At 50.0% G+C, this 22,251-nt stretch overlaps 1 protein-coding gene across 1 annotated transcript; it reads left to right on the top strand.

The window, feature by feature from the left end:
• Positions 1-6,209: 6,209 nt before the first annotated feature.
• Positions 6,210-18,472, top strand: DDX24 (DEAD-box helicase 24). Its single transcript, XM_029072304.1, has 9 exons — positions 6,210-6,546; positions 9,453-10,203; positions 12,286-12,684; positions 13,346-13,499; positions 14,113-14,631; positions 15,066-15,141; positions 15,459-15,647; positions 16,729-16,858; positions 18,107-18,472. The coding sequence occupies exons 2-9, from the start codon at positions 9,459-9,461 to the stop codon at positions 18,331-18,333; spliced, it is 2,439 nt and encodes an 812-aa protein (XP_028928137.1). The 5' UTR covers positions 6,210-6,546; positions 9,453-9,458; the 3' UTR covers positions 18,334-18,472.
• Positions 18,473-22,251: the final 3,779 nt, after the last annotated feature.

Below are 22,251 nucleotides of genomic sequence, written 5' to 3'. Positions count from 1 at the left end.
AGTTTATTCCCTATGTGTCTGTCCTTTGTCCTAGCTTTGAGAGCTAGAGACTGAATTCATGTCCATATAATTGTCTTGCTATCGTTCAGTGTCATGCTTCCTGAGCTTAAGGTTATTGATTGATGTCTTGAAAACAGAAGGTTAGTTTCAACGGTCACCTCTCTGCAGGCAGGAGACTAGACCAGATGGATCAGGTGAGGCATTCTGCAGGAAAACGGAACTTTTCTTGTCACCCAACTAAATATCGTTAGCCCACACAGGACTGAGTTTACACACATAGAGCCCAAAGCCTGGGAGTCAGAGGACCTGAGATTCTAACCCCGGCTCCACGGGCCTGCTGGGCCTAATCACTTACTTTTGTCTCTCAGTTTCCTCATGCTAAGAAGACAAGTACTGAAACAGTCTCTAACCTTCATATAGCAGCCCACACATTTTAACTAGTTATGTTGATTTGTCAGGGTTGCATTTATTTTACTTGCGAGGAGATCGCCATGTCAACTCTCTTAAAGCTGATTCATGAATTTGCCAAGAAAATCTAGCGAACCGAGTACCGCATAAACGGCAGCTCGTGCCGGGAGTCATTTATTGCCTTAATTCACTAAAATAATGGTATTTGTTAAGTACTTACTCTGTGCCAAGTACTGCACTAAATATTAGGGTAGATACAAGATAATCGAGTCCCACATAGGGCTCACAGTCCAAGTAAGAAGGAGAACAGATATTGAATACCCATTCTGTAGGTGAGGGAACTAAGGCAGGAAAGTTAAATAATAATAATAATAATGATGGTATTTGTTAAGCGCTTGCTATGTGCCAAGCACTGTTCTAAGCGCTGGGATAGGTACAAGGTTAACAGGTAATCCCACTTTGGGGCTCTTTGAGCAGAGCATTTTCCTCAGTTGTTGGGCAGGGATTGTCTCCCTCTCTTGCCGAATTGTATTTTCCAAGCGCTTAGTACAATGTTCTGCACACAGTAACACTATAAAGATATGTACAAAAGTACTGGGGGGAGAGCAACAGAGCGCTATTGATGCATCGTCAGGATAATAATAATAATAATAGTATATGTTCAGTTCTTACTATGTTCCAGGCACTATATTAAGCACTGGGATGGACACAAACAAATTAAGTTGGACACAGTCCCTGTCCCATGTGGAACTCACACTTAATCCCCATTTTATAGATGAAGTACTGTGGTACAGAGAAGTGAAGTGATTTGCCCGAAGTCACACAGCAGACAAGTGGCAGAGTTGGGATTAGAACCCAGGTCCTTCTGACTCCCAGGCCTATGCTCTATTTACTAGGATGGCTTCTTTCAAAACGATGCCTTTTGCATATTCAAAAAATAAATGGTAATCCATCTATCTAATGAATAAATGCCAGTGAATCAACTCGGCAAATAAATGCCAATTCACCTTTTAATATCTTTTTAACGAGTTAGAGCACTCTGATTGCCACATGAAATAAGGAAAAGGTCTCCAGGATCACTTGTCTTCTGATACTTTTGTGCCAGTTTGTCTTGAGATACTCTAAACTGGAACAGAGAATAGGCTGCTTTTTGGTGCAGCTATTTATGGTTAGAGTAAGGTTTATCAAAGGCATCTTTTTCCATTAAATTGAAAGTGTGCTAATGGGTTTTTTCCTCCCATTTTAGCACAATGGAGGAACAACTCTATTTGTAGAAACCAAGGTTGGCTTAAAAAATCAAGTTCAGGCATGAGCATGGATCGTCAAAATAAGACCAGATCTGAAAAAAAAAACTGGACTACTTTAAATATGTACCGATTAAGTAGGGTGATCTCCTTTGCAGCCATTCGTTTCTGCACCCAAGACAGTAGTTGGCACATAATGGAAACCCAATATTAAAAAATAAAAAACAAACCAACAAATAAAACCATGAAGATTAACTGTTTGCTCTCCCCTTCCCTTTTCACAACCTAGCCTGCACACTTCATTCCTCTAACACCCATCTGTTCGCTGCATCTCGATCTCTGCTATCTCGTCATCAGTGGTGTAATAATAATAATTATTATTGTGGTGTTTGTTAAGCACTTACTATGTGCCAGGCACTGTACTAAGCTCTGGGGTAGCTATAAGCAAATTGGGTTGGACACAGTCCCTGTCCCACATATGGCTCACATTCCCAATCCCCATTTTACAGATGAGGTAACTGAGGTCCAGAAAGTGCAGTGACTTGCCTAAGGTCACACGGCAGACTAGAGGCAGAGTTGGGATTGGAATCCACGGTCTCTGACTCCCGAGCCCTTGCTCTTTCCCCTAAGCCATGCTGCTTAAATCCTACGCCCGACTACTTTGACTGTGAGACTCATGTAGGATAGGGACTGTGTCCCACCTGATTAATTTGTATCTAACCCAGTGCTTAAAACAGTGTTTGGCACATAGTAAATGCCAAAATTAAAACAACGTTGGTAGACATATGGAGAAGCAGAGTGCTCAGTGGAAAGAGCAAGGGCTTAGGAGTCAGAGGTCATGGATTCTCATCCCGGCTCTGCCGCCTGTCAGCTGTGTGACTTTGGACAAGTCACTTAGCTTCTCGGTGACTCAGTTACCTCATCTGTAAAATGGGGATTAAGACTGTGAGCCTCACATGGGACAACCTGATTATCCTGTATCTACCCCAGCGCTTAGAACAGTGCTCAGCACATAGTAAGCGCTTAACAAATACCAACATTATTATTATTATTATGTTCCCTGCCCATAAGGAGTTTAGAGTCTAGAAGAGGAGAGGGACGTTAAAATAAGTTATAGATCAATGATATTTATTGAGAGCTTACTGTGTGAGCTCTTGGGAACGTACAATACAACAGAGTTGCTAGACACATTCCCTGCCCACAGTGAGCTTACGATAGAAAGACAAGTTTAGAGTCTAGAGTTTTGGACGTAAGGACTATATGGGGAAGGATGGGGTTGAATATCGAGTGCTTAAAGCGTACGGATCCAAGAGCATAGACAATGGAGAAAGGAGAAGGTGTAGAGGGGATGAGGTTTTAGCCGGGGAAGGCTTCCTGGAAGAGATGTGCTATTAATAAGGCTCTGAAGGTGAGGAAGTGGTGGTCTATCATAGAGGCAGGGGAAGGGAGTTCCAGGACAGAGGACGGGTAAGGGGTCAGCAGCGAGACAGACGAGATCCAGGTAGAATGAAACGGGTTGGCATTGGAGGAGTTTAAGTGTGCAGTTTGCGTTGTAGTAGAAAAAAAAGTAATGTTATTTGTTAAGCGCTTACTATGTGCCAGGCGCTGTACTAACTGCACCGTATTGTAAGCAAGGGGTTCCATGACATGTTTACAGACTTGGTTCTATGACTTGTCAATGAAGCGGAATGCTCCGAGATGATCCCACGAAGCAGCCGTAGGTTTATGGAATTACCAGATCGGGTCTGGGCAAATGACTGTCATTCAAATTGCAACTCTGGCTCAGCACTCGAGTCTCCTCGTAGTACTTCTGTACAGATCTATAATTTTTTTTTAATGACTGTCTCCCCTGCAAACTTTAAGCTCCTTGTGGGCAGGGAATGAGTCTACCAGCTCTGTTGTATTGGACTCCCCCAAGTGATCAGTACAATGCTATGCACAAGTGAGGGAGCACTAATTAGAAATGTGTGAAAGACAATAATAATAATAACGCTATTTGTTAAGCGCTTACTATGTGCCAAGTACTGTTCTAAGCGATGGGGCAAACACAAGGTAATCAGGTTGCCTCATGTGGGGCTCACAGTCTCAATCCCCATTTTACAGATGAGGTTACTGAGGCCCAGAGAAGTTAAGTGACTTGCCCAAGGTCTCTCAGCAGACAAGTGGCAGAGCTGGGATTAGAACCCACGACCTCTGACTCCCAAGCCCGTGCTCTTGCCACTAGGCTCTTCAAAAGTTGGGCCGCTTCCTATAATTAAGGTAGAGTACAGTCGATTGTATTTAGTGCACTTACTTTTTGTATTTACTTTTTGTATTTACCTTTTGCATTTACTTTTTGTAGGGCGCTGTACTAAGTGCCTGGAAGACAATTGGTAGACACGTTCCCTGCTCAGGAGCTTACAGTTTCTATAAGCTCCAAGATGGAGGATTTTAGAGTTAATAGGGGGAGACGGACATGAAAATAAATGAATTCCAGATATGTACATAAGTGCTGTGGATGGGGTGAATGAAGGATAAAGGTCCAAGTGCAAGGGGGGAGATGCAGAAGGGAGAGGGAGTCAGAGAAATAACGGCTTATTTGGGGAAGGCCTTTTGGAGGAGATGTGATTTTAATAAGCAGCGTGGCCTAGTGGCAAGAGCACGGGCTTGGGAGTCAAAGGTCACGGGTTCTAATCCCAGCTCCTCCACTTGTCTGCTGTGTGACCTTGGGCAAGTCACTTCACTTCTGTGCCTCAGCTACCCCATCTGTAAAATGGGGATTGAGACTGTGAGCCCCATATCTGCCTCCCCCACTCTAGACTGTGAGCGCCTCATGGTCAGGGAATGTCACTCTTTATCGTCGCACTGTACTTTCCCAAGTGTTTAGTACAGTGGTCTACACACGGTAAATGCTCACTAAATACGATTGAATGAGTGAATGTGAAGTGTTTCAGGCTCATGGGCTTAATCAAGAAGCAGCATGGCTCAGTGGAAAGAGCCCGGGCTTGGGAGCCAGAGGTCATGGGTTCGAATCCCGGCTCTGGCACTTGTCGACTGTGTGACTGTGGGCAAGTCACTTCACTTCTCTGGGCCTCAGTTCCCTCCTCTGTAAAATGGGGATGAAGACTGTGAGCCCCACGTGGGGCCACCTGATTCGCCTGTGTCTACCCCAGCGCTTAGAACAGTGCTCTGCATATAGTAAGCACTTAACAAATGCCAACATCATCATTATTATGATTATTATTAATCCCCATTTTGCCGATGAGGTAACTGAGGCACAGAGAAATGAAGTGACTTGCCCGAGGACACACAGCACTGGGAGCTGGGATTAAAACCCATGACCTTCTGATTGCCAGGGCCTGCTCTATCCACTATGCCGTGGGCAGAGAATATGTCTGTTATATTGCTTAGGATGGTGCTTTAGCCGCAGTAAGCTTTCAGTAAATACTATTGAATGAATGAACGAATGAGTGAATGAATGAACGAACGAACGAATGAATGAATGAACCAGTGAGTGAATGAATGGATGAAAGAACGAGTGAATGAATGAATGAATGAATGAATGCACGAGCGGATGAATGGCTGAATGAACGAACGAGTGAATAGATGAATGAGTGAATGAATGAACGAATGAATGAGTGAATGAATTGATGAATGGCTGAATGAATGCACGAGCGAATGAATGAATGAACGAGTGAATGAATGAATTGATGAATGGCTGAATGAATGAACGAGCGAATGAATGAATGAACGAACGAACGAGCGAGCGAATGGGTGAATGAATGAATGAATGAATGAATGAACGAATGAACGAACGAGCGAACGGGTAAAAGAATGAACGAGCGAATGAATGAATGAATGAATGAATGAATGAATGAACGAACGGGTAAATGAATGAACGAGTGAATGAATGAATTGATGAATGGCTGAATGAATGCACGAGCGAATGAATGAATGAATGGCTGAATGAATGCACGAGCGAATGAATGAATGAATGAATGAACGAACGAACGAACGAACGAACGAACGAACGAACGAACGAACGAACGAACGAGCGAACGGGTAAATGAATGAACGAGCGAATGAATGAATGAATGAATGAATGAATGAATGAATGAATGAATGAATGAACGAACAAACGAACGAACGAATGGGTAAATGAATGAACGAGCGAATGAATGAATTGATGAATGGCTGAATGAATGCACGAGCGAATGAATGAATGAATGAATGAATGAATGAACGAGCGAATGGATAAATGAACGAGCGAATGAATGAATGGATGAAGGGCTGAATGAATGAACAAGTGGATGAACGAACGAACGAACGAACGAACGAACGAACGAACGAACGAACGAACGCCCGAACGCCCGAGTCGAGGCGTAGCGGCGGGAGCAGCCGGCAGGGGGCAGCAGGGGGCGGCTGCGCGGGCAGTGTCTCCGTGCGTCCGCATAAAGTTGCTTTTGTTTTGAAGGGGCGGGGCTGGCGGCGGGGCTGGCGGCGGCGGCGGCGGCGGCGGGGCGGGGCGGGGCGCGGCCGCGAGGGGGCGCTGTCCTGGGCCTCGCGGCGGGGGCGGCGCACGTGGCTGCGGAGGCGGGGGCAGCGAGCGGCGCTCACTAGGCGCTAAGCGCTGCTCTAAGCGCTGCGCGGGGAGATCGGAGATCTTCGGGAGGCGGGGGGGGGGTCCCCACCGAGGTCCCCCCAAGTCCCCGTCGCCGTCCTCCGGAGGAGGCCCGGAGCGGTGAGCGGCCCCAGGGCCGCAGGCGGCATTCGAACCCACGCCCTGGGGGCATTCGAACCCACCACCTGGGCCTCCCCAGCCCGGCCTCTCGGCCCCCCCCAGCCCCGCCGCTCCCGGGGAAACCGCCCGGACTCGGCCCCCGCCTGCTCCGGCGGCTCCATTCCTCATTCGAAGGTATTTACTGAGCGCTTCCTGGGGGCGGAGCACTGTACTGAGCGCTTGGGAGGGACAGGCCCCGGCTGCTCCGTTCGATCGTATTTATTGAGCGCTTCCTGGGGGCGGAGCACTGTACTGAGCGCTTAGGAGGGACAGACCCCGGCTGCTCCGTTCGATGGTATTTATTGAGCGCTTCCTGGGGGCGGAGCACTGTACTGAGCGCTTAGGAGGGACAGACCCCGGCAGCTCCGTTCAGTGGTATTTATTGAGCGCTTCCTGGGTGCGGAGCACTGTACTGAGCGCTTGGAATGGACAGCCCCGGCCTAGTCCCCGGCAGCTCTGGCAGCCCCATTCATTCATTCAGTGGTATTTATTGAGCGCTTCCTGGGTGCAGAGCATTGTACTAAGCGCTTAGGATGGACAGACCTCGGCAACTCCATTCAATCGTATTTATCGAACGCTTCCTGGGTGCAGAGCACTGTACTGAGCGCTTGGAATGGACAGCCCCGGCAGCTCCGTTCAGTGGTATTTATTGAGTGCTTCCTGGGTGCAGAGCACTGTACTAAACGCTTGGAATGGACAGACCAGGCAGCTCCAGCCGCCCTGGCCTAGTCCCATTCATTCAGTCGTATTTACTGAGCGCTTACCGTGTGCACAGCGCTGTACTAAGCGCTTGGAACGTACAGCCCCAGCAGCCCCATTCGTTCATTCAAGTGTATTTATTGAGCGCTTACTGTGCGCAGAGCGCTCTACTAAGCGCTTGGAATGGACAACCCCGGCAGCCCCCGGCCTCGTCCCCGGCCCTACGGGCCACCCGCGGCTCGGGGAACGGCCATTCATTCATTCGATTAGTTTTTATTGAGCGCTTACTATGTGCAGAGCGCTGTACTAAGCGCCTGGAATGGACAAATCGGCCACAGATGGAGACAGGCCCCGCCCATTGACAATAATAATAATGTTGGTATCTGTTAAGCGCTTACTATGTGCCGAGTACTGTTCTAAGCGCTGGGGTAGACATAGGGGAATCAGGTGGTCCCACGTTGGGCTCACAGTCTTGATCCCCATTTTACAGATGAGGGAACTGAGGCACAGAGAAGTTAAGTGACTTGCCCACAGTCAGCCGACAAGTGGCAGAGCTGGGATTCGAACTCATGAGCCCTGACTCCAAAGCCCATGCTCTTTCCACATTGACGGGCCGTCTCTGCCCCGGCCAAGAAATCCCAGCACCAAGTGGCCGGCCCGGACCCCCTTGTCCCCCCGTCCTGTCCCCATCCCGCTTCCCCCACGTCCCTTGCTCCGTGTCCCATCCCCGCTTCTTCCGTGTCCCGGATCCCCCACTTCCCGTCTGGGAATTCTACGAAGGAGCGAGGAATAACAGCAACAGTAACGGTATTTGTTAAGCGCTTATACCATGTGCCAGGCCTGTTCTAAGCGCTGGGGGAGAGACAGGGTCATCAGGTTGTCCCACGTGGGGCTCCCGCTCTTCATCCCCATTTTACAGATGAGGGAACTGAGGCCCGGAGAAGTGAAGTGACTTGCCCAGAATCACCCAGCTGACGGGCGGGATTCGAACCCATGACCTCTGACTCCCAAGCCCGGGCTCTTTCCACCGAGCCACGTCGCTTCCCGGGTTCCTCCGACTCCCGGACCCGTGTTCCCTCCCGTAGGATATTTTGCTTCCCTTCCGTTGCTTCTTTAAAAGTGGAAGGGAGAAGAGGTTTTTTTAACCCCCATTTTACAGATGAGAAAGGCCGAGAGAAGCCGGGTAGCCCAGTGGACGGAGAGTAAGAAGCAGCGTGGCTCAGCGGAAAGAGCCCGGGCTTAGGAGTCAGAGGTCATGGGTTCTAATGCCGGCTCTGCCACTTGTCAGCTGTGTGACTTTGGGCGAGTCACTTAACTTCTCGGTGCCTCAGTTCCCTCATCTAGAAAATGGGGATGAAGACCGGGAGCCTCATGGGGGACAACCTGATTACCTTGTATCTCCCCCAGCGCTTAGAACAGTGCTCTGCACCTAATAAGCGCTTAACAAATACCAACATTATTATTATTATTAAGCACTTATTATGTGCCGAGCTCTGTACTAAACATTGGGAGAGATAATTAGAGCTCACAGTCTAAATAGGAGTGAGAACGAATTTCGAATACTCATTCTGCAGATGAAATAAATAAGGCACTGAGAAGTTATTCATTCAATAGTATTTATTGAGCGCTTACTGTGTGCAGAGCACTGTACTAAGCGCTCGGAATGGACAAATCGGTAACAGATAGGGACAGTCCCTGCCCTTTGACGGGGCTCACGGTCTAATCGGGGGAGACGGACAGACAAAATAGCAATAGATAGAATCAAGGGGGTGAACATCTCCTTAAAACAATAGCAAATAAATAGAATCGAGGTGATGTACATCTCATTAACAAAATAAATCGGGTAATGAAAATATGTACAGTTGAGCGGACGAGCGCAGTGCTGAGGGGAGGGGAAGGGAGAGGGGGAGGAGCAGATGGAAAGGGGGGAAAAGAGGGCTTAGCTGAGGAGAGGTGAAGGGGGGGTAGAGGGGGAGCAGAGGGAAAAGGGGAGCTCAGTCTGGGAAGGCCTCTTGGAGGAGGTGAGCTTTAAGTTAAGTGACTTGCCTACAGTCACGCAGCAGATAGATGGTGGAGCTGGGATTAGCACCCAGATCCTCTGGCTCCCAGGCCTGTGCTCTTTCCACCAGGCCACACTTGCTTCGCTACCTTAGGTGTTTTCAGCCTGATGGAAAATTTTGGGGAAGTCCTCTCCCTCCACTTCCGTGAAAACGAGGCGCAGAAAGGGTGAGGAGGCCTGGCCCCTTGACCGTACTAGGGTCCTAGCTCAGGAAAGAAGGTCTGAAACATACGTGTGTGTGTGTGTTTTTTTGAACGGCTTTTGCTTTGGGATTCTTTTTAAGGCAATCATGGAGGTCAGGAAGCGAAAGAAGTTGAGGAGCTCCGTTGGATTTCAGAAACGCGCTATCAGAGCTGTGGGGAAGTGGAAGCCAGTCGACATCGATCCCAATTTGTTGGGTGACGAGCGGCTTGAAAGTCTGGTCTGTTTTGAGGAACTTACAGATTATAGATTGATAAGCAGCTCGAAGCTTTCTGATAAAGAAAAAAAAGTCCAGAAAAGGAAATCAGATGCATCTTCTGCCGAGGAGGAGGAGGACGAAGAACCCAGACCCCAGAAGAAGAAGAAGAAGAAGAAGAAGACAAGGGATCCTAAAGACGAGGGAACTGAGGCAACTGAAATTTCTTCAGAGGAAGATGAAGAATTTCAGGTCTTCCAAGAAGTTGAGCAGCAAGATGTGCTCAACGTTGAGGAAGAGGACAGGGCAGATGAAACGGGGGGAGCGGAAAGGCCCAGGACCTTGAAAGCTCCGAAGGGAAAGAAAAAGCTGAAAGAGAAAAGGAAAACACCGACTCCTCCGGGAGCTCCTCCGACCTCTGGGGCGCCTGGAAAAGGAAAGAATTGGACGACGCGCGCGTTATCTGGATCGGCCGATGGGGAGACGGACATGTCCGCCTGGAAGGACCTGTTTGTCCCGAAGCCTGTTCTCCGAGCGCTGAGCTCCCTGGGGTTCGAAGCTCCCACTCCCATCCAGGCCCTGACCCTGACGCCTGCGATCCGAGACAACCTGGATATCCTCGGGGCTGCGGAAACAGGTGTCGCATTCGTTCGGTCGTATTTATTGAGAGCTTACTATGCGCGGAGCACCGTACTAAGCCCTGGGAAAGTACAATACAGCAATAAGGAGAAACAGTCCCTGCCCACGACGGGCTTACAGTCGCTTTCCCTGTCTGGGTGGGAAGAGAGCGGGTTTCCCGTCGGGTTGCCTTACAAGGGGCCCACCACCCGAATTTCTCAGCCCCGGCTAGTGGAGAATAACGGTTCGCCGGAAAGCGGGCCAGTGAGGTAGGGGGGTTGATTAGGGATGTCGGCCAGGCTCTCCAGTGGGATAGGGGCCGGGGAGCCCTGCCGCTACATGGCCGCCGCTTCGCTCTTAGAAAGCCGGGCCCGACACACCGTCTGACAATGCGGCCCAGAGTCTTAGGTGGCGGGAGGTTCGGAAGACCGGAATAAATGCTTCTGGGGCTCTCCGGGCCTTGGGGAAACGAGGTAGTTCAGGCAGACCTCTCGGACAATGCGTCGGTCACGCTTTACCGCGGACTCGGGCATCTCAAGACAAAGCCAACCAGTCTGTGGTAGGTGTGGGCGGTGGAGGTGGCAGCCTTCCAAAATGAGGAACCCACTCACGCCGGAAAGATTCGGTTGATAGGAGAGTCCAAGTGCTCTCTAAACCCGACTCCTTTCTCTGGACGCGGCCCGTCGGCTGCTCTGCTGTGCTGTTGCGTCTAGAGACTTTTCTAAGTTAGTGATCCCCGGTATTGACTCTGCCTTATGGAAGAGCCCCGGCCAGGGTGAATCCGCACGCCCAGGTCCCCAAAGAAATTAGAATGGGCCCAAAATTGACTGCGAGCAAATTGGAATGGGAAGGAAAATCGAAATTCTGACTTAAGGAATTCTTGGGCAGCCTCGTGTCACCGCAGGTGGAGACAGGGACGGGCTGGAAGATGAGCTGAACCGAGAGCTGGATTTGTGAAGCGGCCGCTGGGTGCAGAGTTCTGTACTAAGCATGTGGGATCTTGTGGTCAAACGCGTTTCCCTTTCCCTCGAGGACCCGAGACTGTCCTCCGATAGGGCCGGGGATCTGCTGAGGGCATGGGGTGCTACCGTGCAGGCAAGACTGGGGGCTCCCCCTTCCGGAGCCGTTGCTTTTTCCACTGGACCATCAGTGGGGCCAGAAATAAGCAGGAGAGGTTTGGGAAATACCTTGGACAAGGAGGAACGGGGACTAGGAACGGCTCGATTGGGATGAGGTTTCAGAATGGCCTAAGAGAGGAGCCGGGAAGTTGGAGAGGCCAGTACCCATTCATTCATTCAATAGTATTTATTGAGCGCTTACTATGTGCAGAGCACTGTACTAAGCGCTGGGAATGTACAAATCGGTAACAGATAGAGACAGTCCCTGCCCTTCGATGCAGTACCCAGTGAGGGGGTGATGTCGGTGGGAGCAGACGAGCGCCAGGTGGGGAGGAGGCCTGGTTGGAAAAACCCAAGACGTAACTGCGGGAGAGCCGAGCGAGGGCCGTGGTGGGGACTCCTTGACGGGTGTAGATGGAGTTGGGTAGCCAGTGGGGTATCCTGAGGCGAGGAAAGCCGGAGGATGAGTCTTAATGGAGATAACGTGGTGTCTGAAGACCCTGAGGTATTCCAGCATTCGCATCCCACCCAGTCAGTCATGACTATCGAGAGTCACCAAAGCTGTGAGGGAAAGAAATCGGGAGCCTTAACGGTGGACCGAAGCAATTCATTCATTCAGTAGTATTTATTGAGCGCTTACTATGTGCACAGCACCGTACTAAGCGCTTGCAATGTACAAGTCGGCAACAGATAGAGACAGTCCCTGCCGTTTGACGGGCTTACGGTCTAATCGGGGGAGATGGGCAGACAATAACAATGGCAATAAATAGAGTCGAGGGGAAGAACATCTCGTAAAAACAATGGCAACTAAATAGAATCAGGGTGATGTACATCTCATTAAACAAAATAAACAAAATAAATAGGGCGATAAAGATATTTATATACCATGGGGAGGTGGTCGCTGTGAGCCTGACTATTCGAAGCGGACGAAACCGTAAGTGCCGGCCTTAACGTATTCACCCGCTGTCGTCTTCTTCTCTAAGGGAGCGGGAAAACCCTTGCCTTTGCCATTCCAATGATCCACTCGGTGCTCCGGTGGCGGAAGGAAAACGATACGAAGGGCGATAAGGCCGGGGCGCCAAGAGTGCCTGAAGGATCCTTGGATGAGGCCACTGCTTCAGACGGGAACAGATCCAGTTGTCGGGATGCCAACTGGGACCCAGCCCTCGACTCGGACACCGAGGGGGATGGGAGCAACGGAGATGAGTCTCGCCCTGTAGGCGGCCGGACTGAACCCCTAGATCCCAAGTCAGAACTTGGCAGTGCCGGGGCTGCCCCCGGGGCCAAGAAAGCGAGCTGTTTGCTGGGGCTGGTCCTGACTCCCACCAGAGAATTGGCCGTCCAAGTCAAACACCACATCGACGCCGTGGCCCGCTTCACAGGTGAGGTGGCCTGACCCTGACCAATTGGTGTGTGGGGTGGGGAGGGGGGGCGTTTAAAAATGCTGGCCCCCAGCCTGCCGCTCTTCAGATTGGCCTGAGCGATAGAGAACGTCATGACGGGGATCGGGTCACAAGAAAGGGGGTCATTAGGGCGGGACGGGGAGAGGATTGAATGAGATGAGCAGAGAGGAGAAGGAAATCCTGCTCTCCGAGGGCTCAGAGGAGAAAGGCCTTGCGACTGAAGAGGCCGAAAAGAGCGAGGGAGTCGCATTTCTGCCGAGGCGTTGGCAAGCGGGGGGTGACTTGATTTCTGACTTTTTTGGCTCATCTTATGGACGATAGCTTTGCCCCGAGAGTCGACGCGTGGTGGCTCCTGTCCACTAAAGCCCTCCGTATCATCAGTCCTCGATGACTGTTTACTGAGCGCTTATTATGTACAGAGCACTCCTAATCACTTGGAAGAGTCCAGTACAGCAGAGTTAGACACATCCGTTACGTGAGAGGGTCTAGTCTCCTGACTTTAGCTTAACCGACTGCTCCCCTGTCGTCGACCCCATCGCTGAGACGGGACACGTCTGCCCCGTCCTCGAGTCCGGAGGGCTGCTGACCCTAGACGGTCAGCCGTTGGCACTAAACGATGCCTTGTTCTTCTGAGTTGCAGGAATCAAGACCGCTCTGTTAGTGGGTGGAATGGCTGCTCAGAAACAGCAGCGGGTTTTGAATCGTCGGCCGGAAATTGTGATCGCCACCCCGGGGCGCCTGTGGGAACTCATTAAGGAGAAGCATCCCCATCTGTCTAACCTGCGGCGGCTCAGGTGAGAGAGAGGTCCGGCACGGGAGGCCGCGGGGTCCTGGGTATCGGGGGCTGCCGTACCTGGCATGTGGTCTGTGACCGGCCCAGTTTTTTCCATGTGGCATCACACTGGGGATGGACGGGGTCACCTGAATCCTCCCCCACAAAGGATTAGATGGCGGCCACCTGCACCCGGGTCTCAAGAAAGCAGAGCAGTAGCGTGACCAAGTGGATAGAGCACGGGCCTGAGTGCCAGAAGGACCTGGGTTCTAACCTCAACTCTGCCACTTGTCTGCTCTGTGACCTCGGGCAAGGCACTTAACTTCTCTCTGCCTCAGTTACCTCATCTGTAGGACGGGGATTAAGACTCTGAGCCCCATGTGGGACAGGGACTGTGTCCAACCCGATTTGCTCGTACCTACAGCAGCTCTTAGAACAGTGCCTGGCACATAATAAGGGCTTAACAAATACTATTATTAAGAAAGCAGGTCGGGTCCTAATGACCACCTGTTGTTCTTATGGGCAACAGAAAGGGCCTTGGGTGAGGGGAGAGATGTCCTGTGGGGAAGCTCAGGCCATCTCCCTGGCCCTTGGGGTCCGGCGGCCTCTGGATCTTTAACTTTGGCTCGACACAGGTGCCTGGTGATTGACGAAGCGGACAGGATGGTGGAGAGGGGACACTTTGCCGAACTCTCCCAGCTGCTAGAGATGTTGAACGACTCCCAGTACAATCCGCGGAGGCAGACGTTCGTGTTTTCGGCCACCCTGACCTTGGTTCACGAGGTCCCCGCCCGAGTCTTTCAGAAGAAGAAGCACGCCCACAAGCTGGATACGAAGACCAAGCTAGACCAACTGGTGCAGAAGATCGGCATGCGGGGCAAGCCCAAGGTGATAGATCTGACGCGCAAAGAGGCCACCGTAGAGGCGCTGACGGAAACGAGGATCCACTGTGAGGCCGAAGAGAAGGACTTCTACCTCTATTATTTCCTGCTCCGGTATCCGGGGAGGACCATGGTCTTTGCCAACAGCATCGACTGCATCAAACGCCTGACCGCCCTCCTTACCATCCTGGAGCGGGATCCCCTTCCCTTGCATGCCAATATGCACCAGAAGCAGAGGTTGAAAAACCTGGAGCGGTTCGCCGAAAGAGACGAGTGAGTCGGCTGACCTGGGGTTCCCGGGAGTCAGAGCGGGGCCTTTGCGGGTGAAATTTGGATCCTGAAAAAGCCCGTTCCACCCTCTTGAGTGGTTCCTTGCAGCTAGAGCGTCTGAGGAAAACAGCCCCATGTTAAGTGTAGCTGCCCCTAAGAAATCACCCCAAAGGTGTGATGCAGTCTCGTGATCCGAAACACTAATTTTGTGTAAATAATTCGCCCTAGCTGTGAATCAGCATGATCAGAGGACAATTTTGATTTGCCCTGGTTCTCAGAGATCGCAGCCCTGGACGATCACATGTCGCCCTGTGTCTTTGCCGAAACACCACAGCTGTGCTCACTATAAAAGCTTTGTGTGCCTGAATTTGCTAGTCCAGCCCCTTCAGCCTGACGCAATTCACTGTACGCTGACCAATCTCTCTTGTCTCCCGCAGCTGCGTTCTCTTGACCACCGACGTTGCCGCCCGGGGCTTGGACATTCCCAACATTCAGCACGTCATCCATTATCAGGTAGGGAAAAGGTGATCTTCTGCTGGATTCTTCCTCTGCGCCTCGCATTGGCCCTGAGGGGGAATCTCTTCTGTGCCTGTTATGGTCAGGAATCACAACGCTAAATGGCTGTCGGACGCTTGCGATTCCGTCTGAAGGAATCTGAGTTGCTGGGGCAGAGTGGGAAAGTTCCCCGAGGATCAGGGAGGTTGGGTCTCCCTCTCATTTGGGGCATGGTGGCTCCACTCTTCCGACAGCCCTCCCATCCCCGGCCATTCCCTCTCTCATCCCGCCCCTTGCTTCCCGGTTCTAGACAGGGCTGTCTCGGGTCCCCACAGGTTCCCCGCACTTCGGAGATCTATGTCCACCGGAGTGGCCGGACGGCCCGTGCCGCCAAAGAGGGCCTCAGCCTGTTGCTCATCGGCCCGAACGACGTGCTCAATTTCAGGAAGATTTATAAGACCTTGCAGAAGGATGAGGAGATCCCGTTTTTCCCAGTTGAGACCAAATGCATGGCGGTCATTAAGGTAGGAGGTCTAAAACGGAATCGGCTGTAGGTTCGGGTGACAGAGGCGTGATGTTTCAGCTGGAGCTCTTGACTGGGATCGTGTTCCTTTCTCCCGTGAGGGGGGACACTGTGGGACCCTTAGTGCTCTATGAGCTGGTGGTAGGGGTCTAGTGGGTTGGTGCTCGAGACATATAGCTGGCGGGGATGGGGGGACCCTGCTGGGGGCCCGCTGTGCCATATTAGTCCAATATGGCCATCTTCCAGGTTGGGTCATAGACTATGAAGATGTGAAGAGAGAGAGAGTGAGAGAGAGAGAATGAGAATGTACAGGTCACCTCCTTTGGAGCCAGTTTGGGTCCCTCGGCTCAGTACTAGGTCCCCTTTTATGCCCCTCCTGTGCAAAAAGCCTCTGCAAAGAACAGTCAGGCAAACCTTCTTTAGGCTTGTTCTCACCCGCCCCCCAAAGAGACCGGCGAATAAGGGACCAACTACAAGGCATTAAGGATTTCAGCATGAAAGTGCAGCTATCCGATTGAGGGAACATCCTAGGGATCCAGCAGGCAGCTTGGCATCGTGCCGCTGACAATTGGAGGGCTCAGGGGGCTGAATCTGGAGATCAGCACCACTTGGAATCCCACTGACGCTCGAGGGAGAAGGCTCGGGTCATCCTATTTTCACCAGAGAAGATTTGAGATGCGTTTTGGGGGGCCAAAACAGGATAGAGCAGCTTTCTGGTGAAAATGTAGTCTGTCAGTGTCACATTCCCGAGTAGGGTCAAGTTCATGGCTTTTGAGGCCACGGGCTGTGTCTGGGATTCCAACATAGCACCCTACGACAGAAATCTGCCTCACCATCACAGGATATGAAGGTCTGACTCTTTTGTTACTCTAAAACAGTCTTTCATTCAGGCCTTCTTGGAGAGAGAGAGAGAGAGAGACTCACATGCCTCTACTTGTGTTTTGCTTGAGGCGAAATATTTCCCTGGAACCTGTGTGTTTCATTGGCCACTGATGCTTAAAGCCAATGAAAATGATCAAAAAGTAGGTGAATAAACAGACCAGAAGTCTGGGCCAATTTGAAACCCTTGTTCTCTATTGCAGGAGAGAGTAAATGTTGCAAGAAAGATAGAGAAGGAGGAGTATTACAATAGCAGAGCCAAGCAACATAATTCTTGGTTCCAGCAAGCGGCTGAAGCTCTGGAAATAGATCTCAGCGAGGACGTATTGATGGGTAAGTGATGTAAATTATGTGCAGTTGAGACCAAAAGTCACAGGCAGAGGGGCTTCACGGGGCTTCACTGTTGCTGCTCAGACTCTGTCTATTCGGGAGTTTCACCTCTCTCCTGGTCTAAAAAGGAAAAGAGAAAAATCTCTGCAGGCCCACTTCCTCCTAGTGGCTATAGACTGAGCAGCCACAGCACAGGCCTGGAAGTCAGAAAGTCATGGGTTCTAATCCCGGCTCTGCCACTTGGGTGCTGTGTGGCCTTGGGCAAGTCACTTTACCTCTGTGCCTCAGTTATCTCATCTGTAAAATGGGGATTAAGACTGTGAGCCCCCTGCACAGTCCATCCCAGCACTTAGTGTAGAGCCTGGTACAGAGTAAGCGCTTAGCAAATAACAGAATTGTTATTATCGAGGCAGCCCTGGGATCAAGTCAACTAACTTGCCTACCTTGGGCTCTGGGAGCCCAAGGTGGTTAAATAAGCTTCTTTCTCAAAACCAGGAATTTAAGCGACCTGTGACGGGGACATCCCCCCTCGCCAATGACAGGGCCAAGGCTTGTGCTGTGGGATTCGGAGGTGTCATCGTTCGTGTGGCGCTATTGGCCTGCTCTTGTCCCTGCGCTTTGTGTTCATCCCCAGGGGCACAGAAGGCCATGAGCAGGGGTGTAGCATGTGATGATTGCCTCACGGCACCGATGCCAGGACACCCAGGGAGCTGCCACAGGGCCTTCACCAGCTGGGTCATCCAGCTCCTAGCCGGTGTTCCCGCCCAGGCCATCAGTAGCCCTCAGTAGCTCTTCGGCTAGAAACCTTCGCTAGTAACACCCCGGGACCATTGGAGGGTGTGAAAACAGCATACGTCCACACTGAGGGAGGTGCCGGGCCTTTGGAGGAGTTTCGGAAAACTAAAACCTTGTTTTCCCCTTCAAGGGAATGGGGATAATGCTAGCTGGGCCCGGCCCTTTTGAGATCTGCCCCTGAAAAGAACCATCTAACACAGTTGCAAATCTGTATCGAGCAGTGGTATTCATTGAACACTTACTGTGCTAAGCACCTGGGAGAGTATAACACACCACAGTTAATGAACATGTTCCCTGCCCCCAGGGAGCTTACAAGTCTGGAGAGAGAGAGATTAATATCAATCTATGTATGTAAGGACTGTGGGGCTTAAGGTGGGGTGACTGCTTAAAGGGTGCAGATCCAAGGCGTGAAATGTTTCCCAAAGTGATCATCAACTCTGCGTTTGTTGTTTCAAGGAGGAAAATCTAATGATCAAGAAGAGAGTCAGAAACAAAGGATGATGAAGGGCATGAAGAAACACCTGAAACACTTGCTCTCCCAACCGGTATTTAGAAATCTCATAAAGACCAAGTATCCTACCCAGTCTGGAAAGCTGGTCCTCTCCCCCTTACCCCTCAGCGGCACGGAATCTGCTTTGGGCACCCTCTCCAAACAAAAGAAGAGGAAGAAGAAAGGAAATTAACTTTGTACGGATTGAGTCTTGGGGCTGACAACATGGTGGTCTTGGCCTCCTGCTTTTCCCATGAGCTCTTCCTGCCCCTTGGGAGGTCGCAGGGCTGGGGAGGAGATGGAGAACTGGAATAAAATTAAGATGGATAATGCTTTTGTCACATTTTTCAGGATTGTGGAGTTCCCCTTCCAGGATCCAAAAAGCAGCTTCCAAGTCAAGTGTGCATTTCCTGCTTGTGGACATCAGTTTGGTTCCATCAGTGGTATTTGAGCACTTTGTGCAGAGCACTGTACTAAGCCTCTGGGAGACTATAAACAGGCGTTAGTCACGTTCTGTGCCCACATAAGTTTACAGTCTAGAGGGGGATACAGACATTAATATAAATACATTACAGATAATTTATAAGCACGTGGGGCCGAGGGAGGGGTGAATAAAGGGTGCGAATGAGGTACAAGGGTTTGGGAGAAGAAATGAGGGCTTAGTAGGGGAGGGCCTTTGGAGGAGATGTGCTTTTACTAAGGTTCTGAAAGTGGGGAGAGTGGTCTGTTGGATATGAAGAGGCAGGGGCTTTCCTGGCCAGAAGCAGGATGGGGGTGAGAGGTGGGTTGTGAGTTGGATGAAATGGAGGTATAGTGAGTAGGTTGATATTAGAGTGAAGTGTGAATGGTAGCAGTTTGGATGAGAGGAAAAGGTGGATTACGTATGGGGGATAAAAAAAACGTAAAATAGCATAAAATGTAAAATAGTCAGGGTATTTAAGTGCTTACAGTGACCAAGCAGAGTGGTTCAGTAGAAAGAGCCCGGGCTTTGGAGTCAGAGGTCATGGGTTCGAATTCCAGCTCGGCCACTTGTCAGCTGTGTGACTTTGGGCAAGTCGCTTAACTTCTCGTTGCCTCAGTTTCCTCATCTGTAAAATGGGGATTAAGACTGTGAGCCCCAGGTGGGACAACCTGATTCCCCTGTGTCTACCCCAGCGCTTAGAACAGTGCTCGGCCCATAGTAAGCACTTAACCAATACCAACATTATTATTAAAAGGATCAGATGGGACACAGTTCCCATCCTCAAAGGGTTCACCTGATGGAGATGGAGAAACAAGTGTTTAATGCCTTCTACGGATGAGCTAACGGAGTTCCCTTAAAAATTCAGGGTCTTGCTCAAGGTCACAAAGTAGGCTTAAGGAAGCATAAGGATGACAGCCCAGATCCTCAAACTCCCTGACGCACCCTCTTTCCAGCAGGGTAAGTGCAGTTTGCACTGCTCCCATATCTTACAAGAAATCAGAGGTCAGTGTCTTCTAAAAGGGAGTGAAAGGCAGAGGAAACATCCATTTAAGCAATCGTATTTGTGTGCTTACTGTATGCAGAACATTGTATTAAGCGCTTGGGAGAGTTGTGTGCTGTCGAGTCCTTTCCCATGCAGAGCCATTCCGTGGACACATCTCTCCCAGATCGCCCCATCTCCATCTGCAACCGTTCTGATAGTGTATCCAGAGTTTTCTTGGTAAAAATACGGAGTGGTTTACCATTGCTTCCTTCCACGCAGTAAATTTGGAGTCTCCGCCCTCGACTCTCCCGTGGCGCTGCTGCCCAGCACAGGTGAGTTTTGCCTTGTAGCAGATTGCCTTCCACTCGCTAGCCACTGCCCAAACCAGGAATGGAATGGGTGTGCCTCCGTTTGACTCTCTATCCCGCAGGCAAGGCTGTTAGAGTACTGGAAGCTATCCAGAGGTGATCCTGAGAGTCGACTTGCGAAAATACAACACGATAATGTAACAGAAACATTCTCTGCCCACATTTCAGGAACAAGTTGGACCCCAGTTGAACCTACTCAAAATCTTTCTTGTATTTTGGCAGCAGCAGTAGATGCTGTGAGAAAAATTTCCTGGTTTTCTGTGTTCAAATGATATCTCCCAAAACCCAACAGAGAAGCAGCATAGCCTAGAGAATAGAGCAGTGGCTTGGGGTCAGAGGACCTGGATTCTAATCCCAGCTGTGCCACTGATGTGGGACATTGGGTCAGTCACAACTTCTCTGTGCCTCAATGACCTCATCTGGAATATGGGGATTAAGACTCTAAAGTGATTAGCTTCTATCTACCTCAGTGCTGGGCATCTTGTAAGGGCTTAAATACCATAAAAAAATGCCTTACGCCAACAGACCTGTATGGTTGCAGAGATTTACCTGTAAGAAGTAAACCAGGAAAATCAACTGAAATAGAAATGGGTTTTGTAATGGGAAAAGAAAATGAACCAAAATTGCTTTGAAAAGTCTGAGTTACTTTAGCTACGTACAATCCTCCCGGTCAACACATGGTCGTCAAGCCAAAGGACCTTAAAACTATGGAAAATTTAGTGTTTCCACTGGTTTCCCAATAAGATATTCTAATAACAAAATTATTATTATTATTATCCGCTATTTGTTAAGCATTTACTATGCGCCAAGCACTGGGTAAGATGCAAGTTCATCAGGTTGTCCCACGTGGGGCTCACGGTCTTAATCCGCATTTTCCAGATGAGGTAACTGAGGCACAGAGAAGTAAAGTGACTGGCCCAAAGTCACACAGCTGATAAGTGGCAGAGCTGGGATTAGAACCCACGACCTCTGACTCCCAAGCCTGTGCTCTTTCCATTGAGCCACGCTGCTTCCCAGATGAAACTAAGCAAATGAAACTAAGTGTCCATTTACAGTACTGCTGTTGAACAGTCCTGTTGACCTTTTAACTCCGATTTGGTTATTTAAATCTAATTTGCTTCTGGGCCCCACTCATTTATAGGTAGGTTGGGAATCGGGGAAAAATGTTCATGTTTGACTTCAGAGCAATTAAGTGCCTCCTGAAGCCTCACATTGTTGTCCACCATCTCTGACCCTCTGAGAGGAGAGAAATGAAAGCAGCACTAGTCATAAATGTTCTGTGCAGCCAAAAGAAGGAAAGAAACAGGTGGCATTAGCAGGACCCCTGAGGCCCCTGTGTGACCCTTCCTCATTAGTTTTCTTAACTATAATTAAGCCAGGGAAAGTAGGACGTGACCCTCTGGCTGGGTCTGCATAATCTACAATACAATCAATACTAATGATTGATTCTCTCCCAAACACTTAGTGCTGGGTTCTTCAGAGTACTTACTCGATGGAGTAGGTAGACAGATCCCTGCCCTCAAGGAGCTTACAGACTAGAGGATACAAACAATAAAATCAGTGACAGATACGTACGAATGATATTCATCTCTCTTCACTTCCGCAGCATAATCAATTGTATTTATTAAATGCTTAGTATGTGCAGACCACTGTACTAAGCACTTGGGAGAGCACAATAAAACGGAATTAGCAGGCACGTTCCCTGCCCACAATGAGCTTACAGTCTAGAGGGGGAGACAGACAATAATAACAAGAATAATAATAATGTTGGTATTTGTTAAGCACTTACTATGTTCTAAGCATACTGTTCTAAGTGCTGGGGTAGATGCAGGATAATCAGGTTGTCCCACATGAGCCTCATAGTTAATCCCCATTTTACAAATGAGGTAACTGAGGCACAGAGAAGTGAAGTGACTTGCCTAAAGTCACACAGCTGACAAGCGGCGGAGCCGGGATTAGAACCCATGACCTCTGACTCCCAAGCCTGGGCTCTTTCCACTGAGCCACGCTGCCTCTCTAATGTGATTAATGTGATTTGGGTCTTATTCCATCACAAAATCCTGCCCCTTTCCACAGTCCCACCTTCAAACATTGCTAAAATCCCCCCTTTCCTCTCCATCCGAACGGCTACCTGATTAATACAATCACTCCTCCTATCGTGTCTGGATTACTGCATCAGCCTCCTTGCTGACCTCCCATCCTCCTGCCTCTCCTCACTCCAGTCCATACTTCACTCTGTTGCCCGGATCATTTTTCTACAGAAACATTCAGGACGTCACCCACTTCAAAAAACTCCAG

The sequence above is a fragment of the Ornithorhynchus anatinus genome, chromosome 1 (genome assembly GCF_004115215.2).
Source record: "Ornithorhynchus anatinus isolate Pmale09 chromosome 1, mOrnAna1.pri.v4, whole genome shotgun sequence".
Lineage (NCBI taxonomy): Eukaryota > Metazoa > Chordata > Mammalia > Monotremata > Ornithorhynchidae > Ornithorhynchus > Ornithorhynchus anatinus.
Note: the sequence above shows the minus strand (reverse complement) of the source record. Positions and strands in the feature narration are given on the sequence as shown.

What these genes read in the sequence shown, in the direction of transcription:
- DDX24 (XM_029072304.1), top strand. Translation starts at nt 9,459, where the DNA reads ATGGAGGTCAGGAAGCGAAAGAAGTTGAGGAGCTCCGTTGGATTTCAG. An exon ending in CCTCGGGGCTGCGGAAACAG is followed by an intron (nt 10,204 to 12,285) that starts GTGTCGCATTCG and finishes TTCTTCTCTAAG; the next exon opens with GGAGCGGGAAAACCCTTGCC. An exon ending in CAGCGAGGACGTATTGATGG is followed by an intron (nt 16,859 to 18,106) that starts GTAAGTGATGTA and finishes TGTTGTTTCAAG; the next exon opens with GAGGAAAATCTAATGATCAA.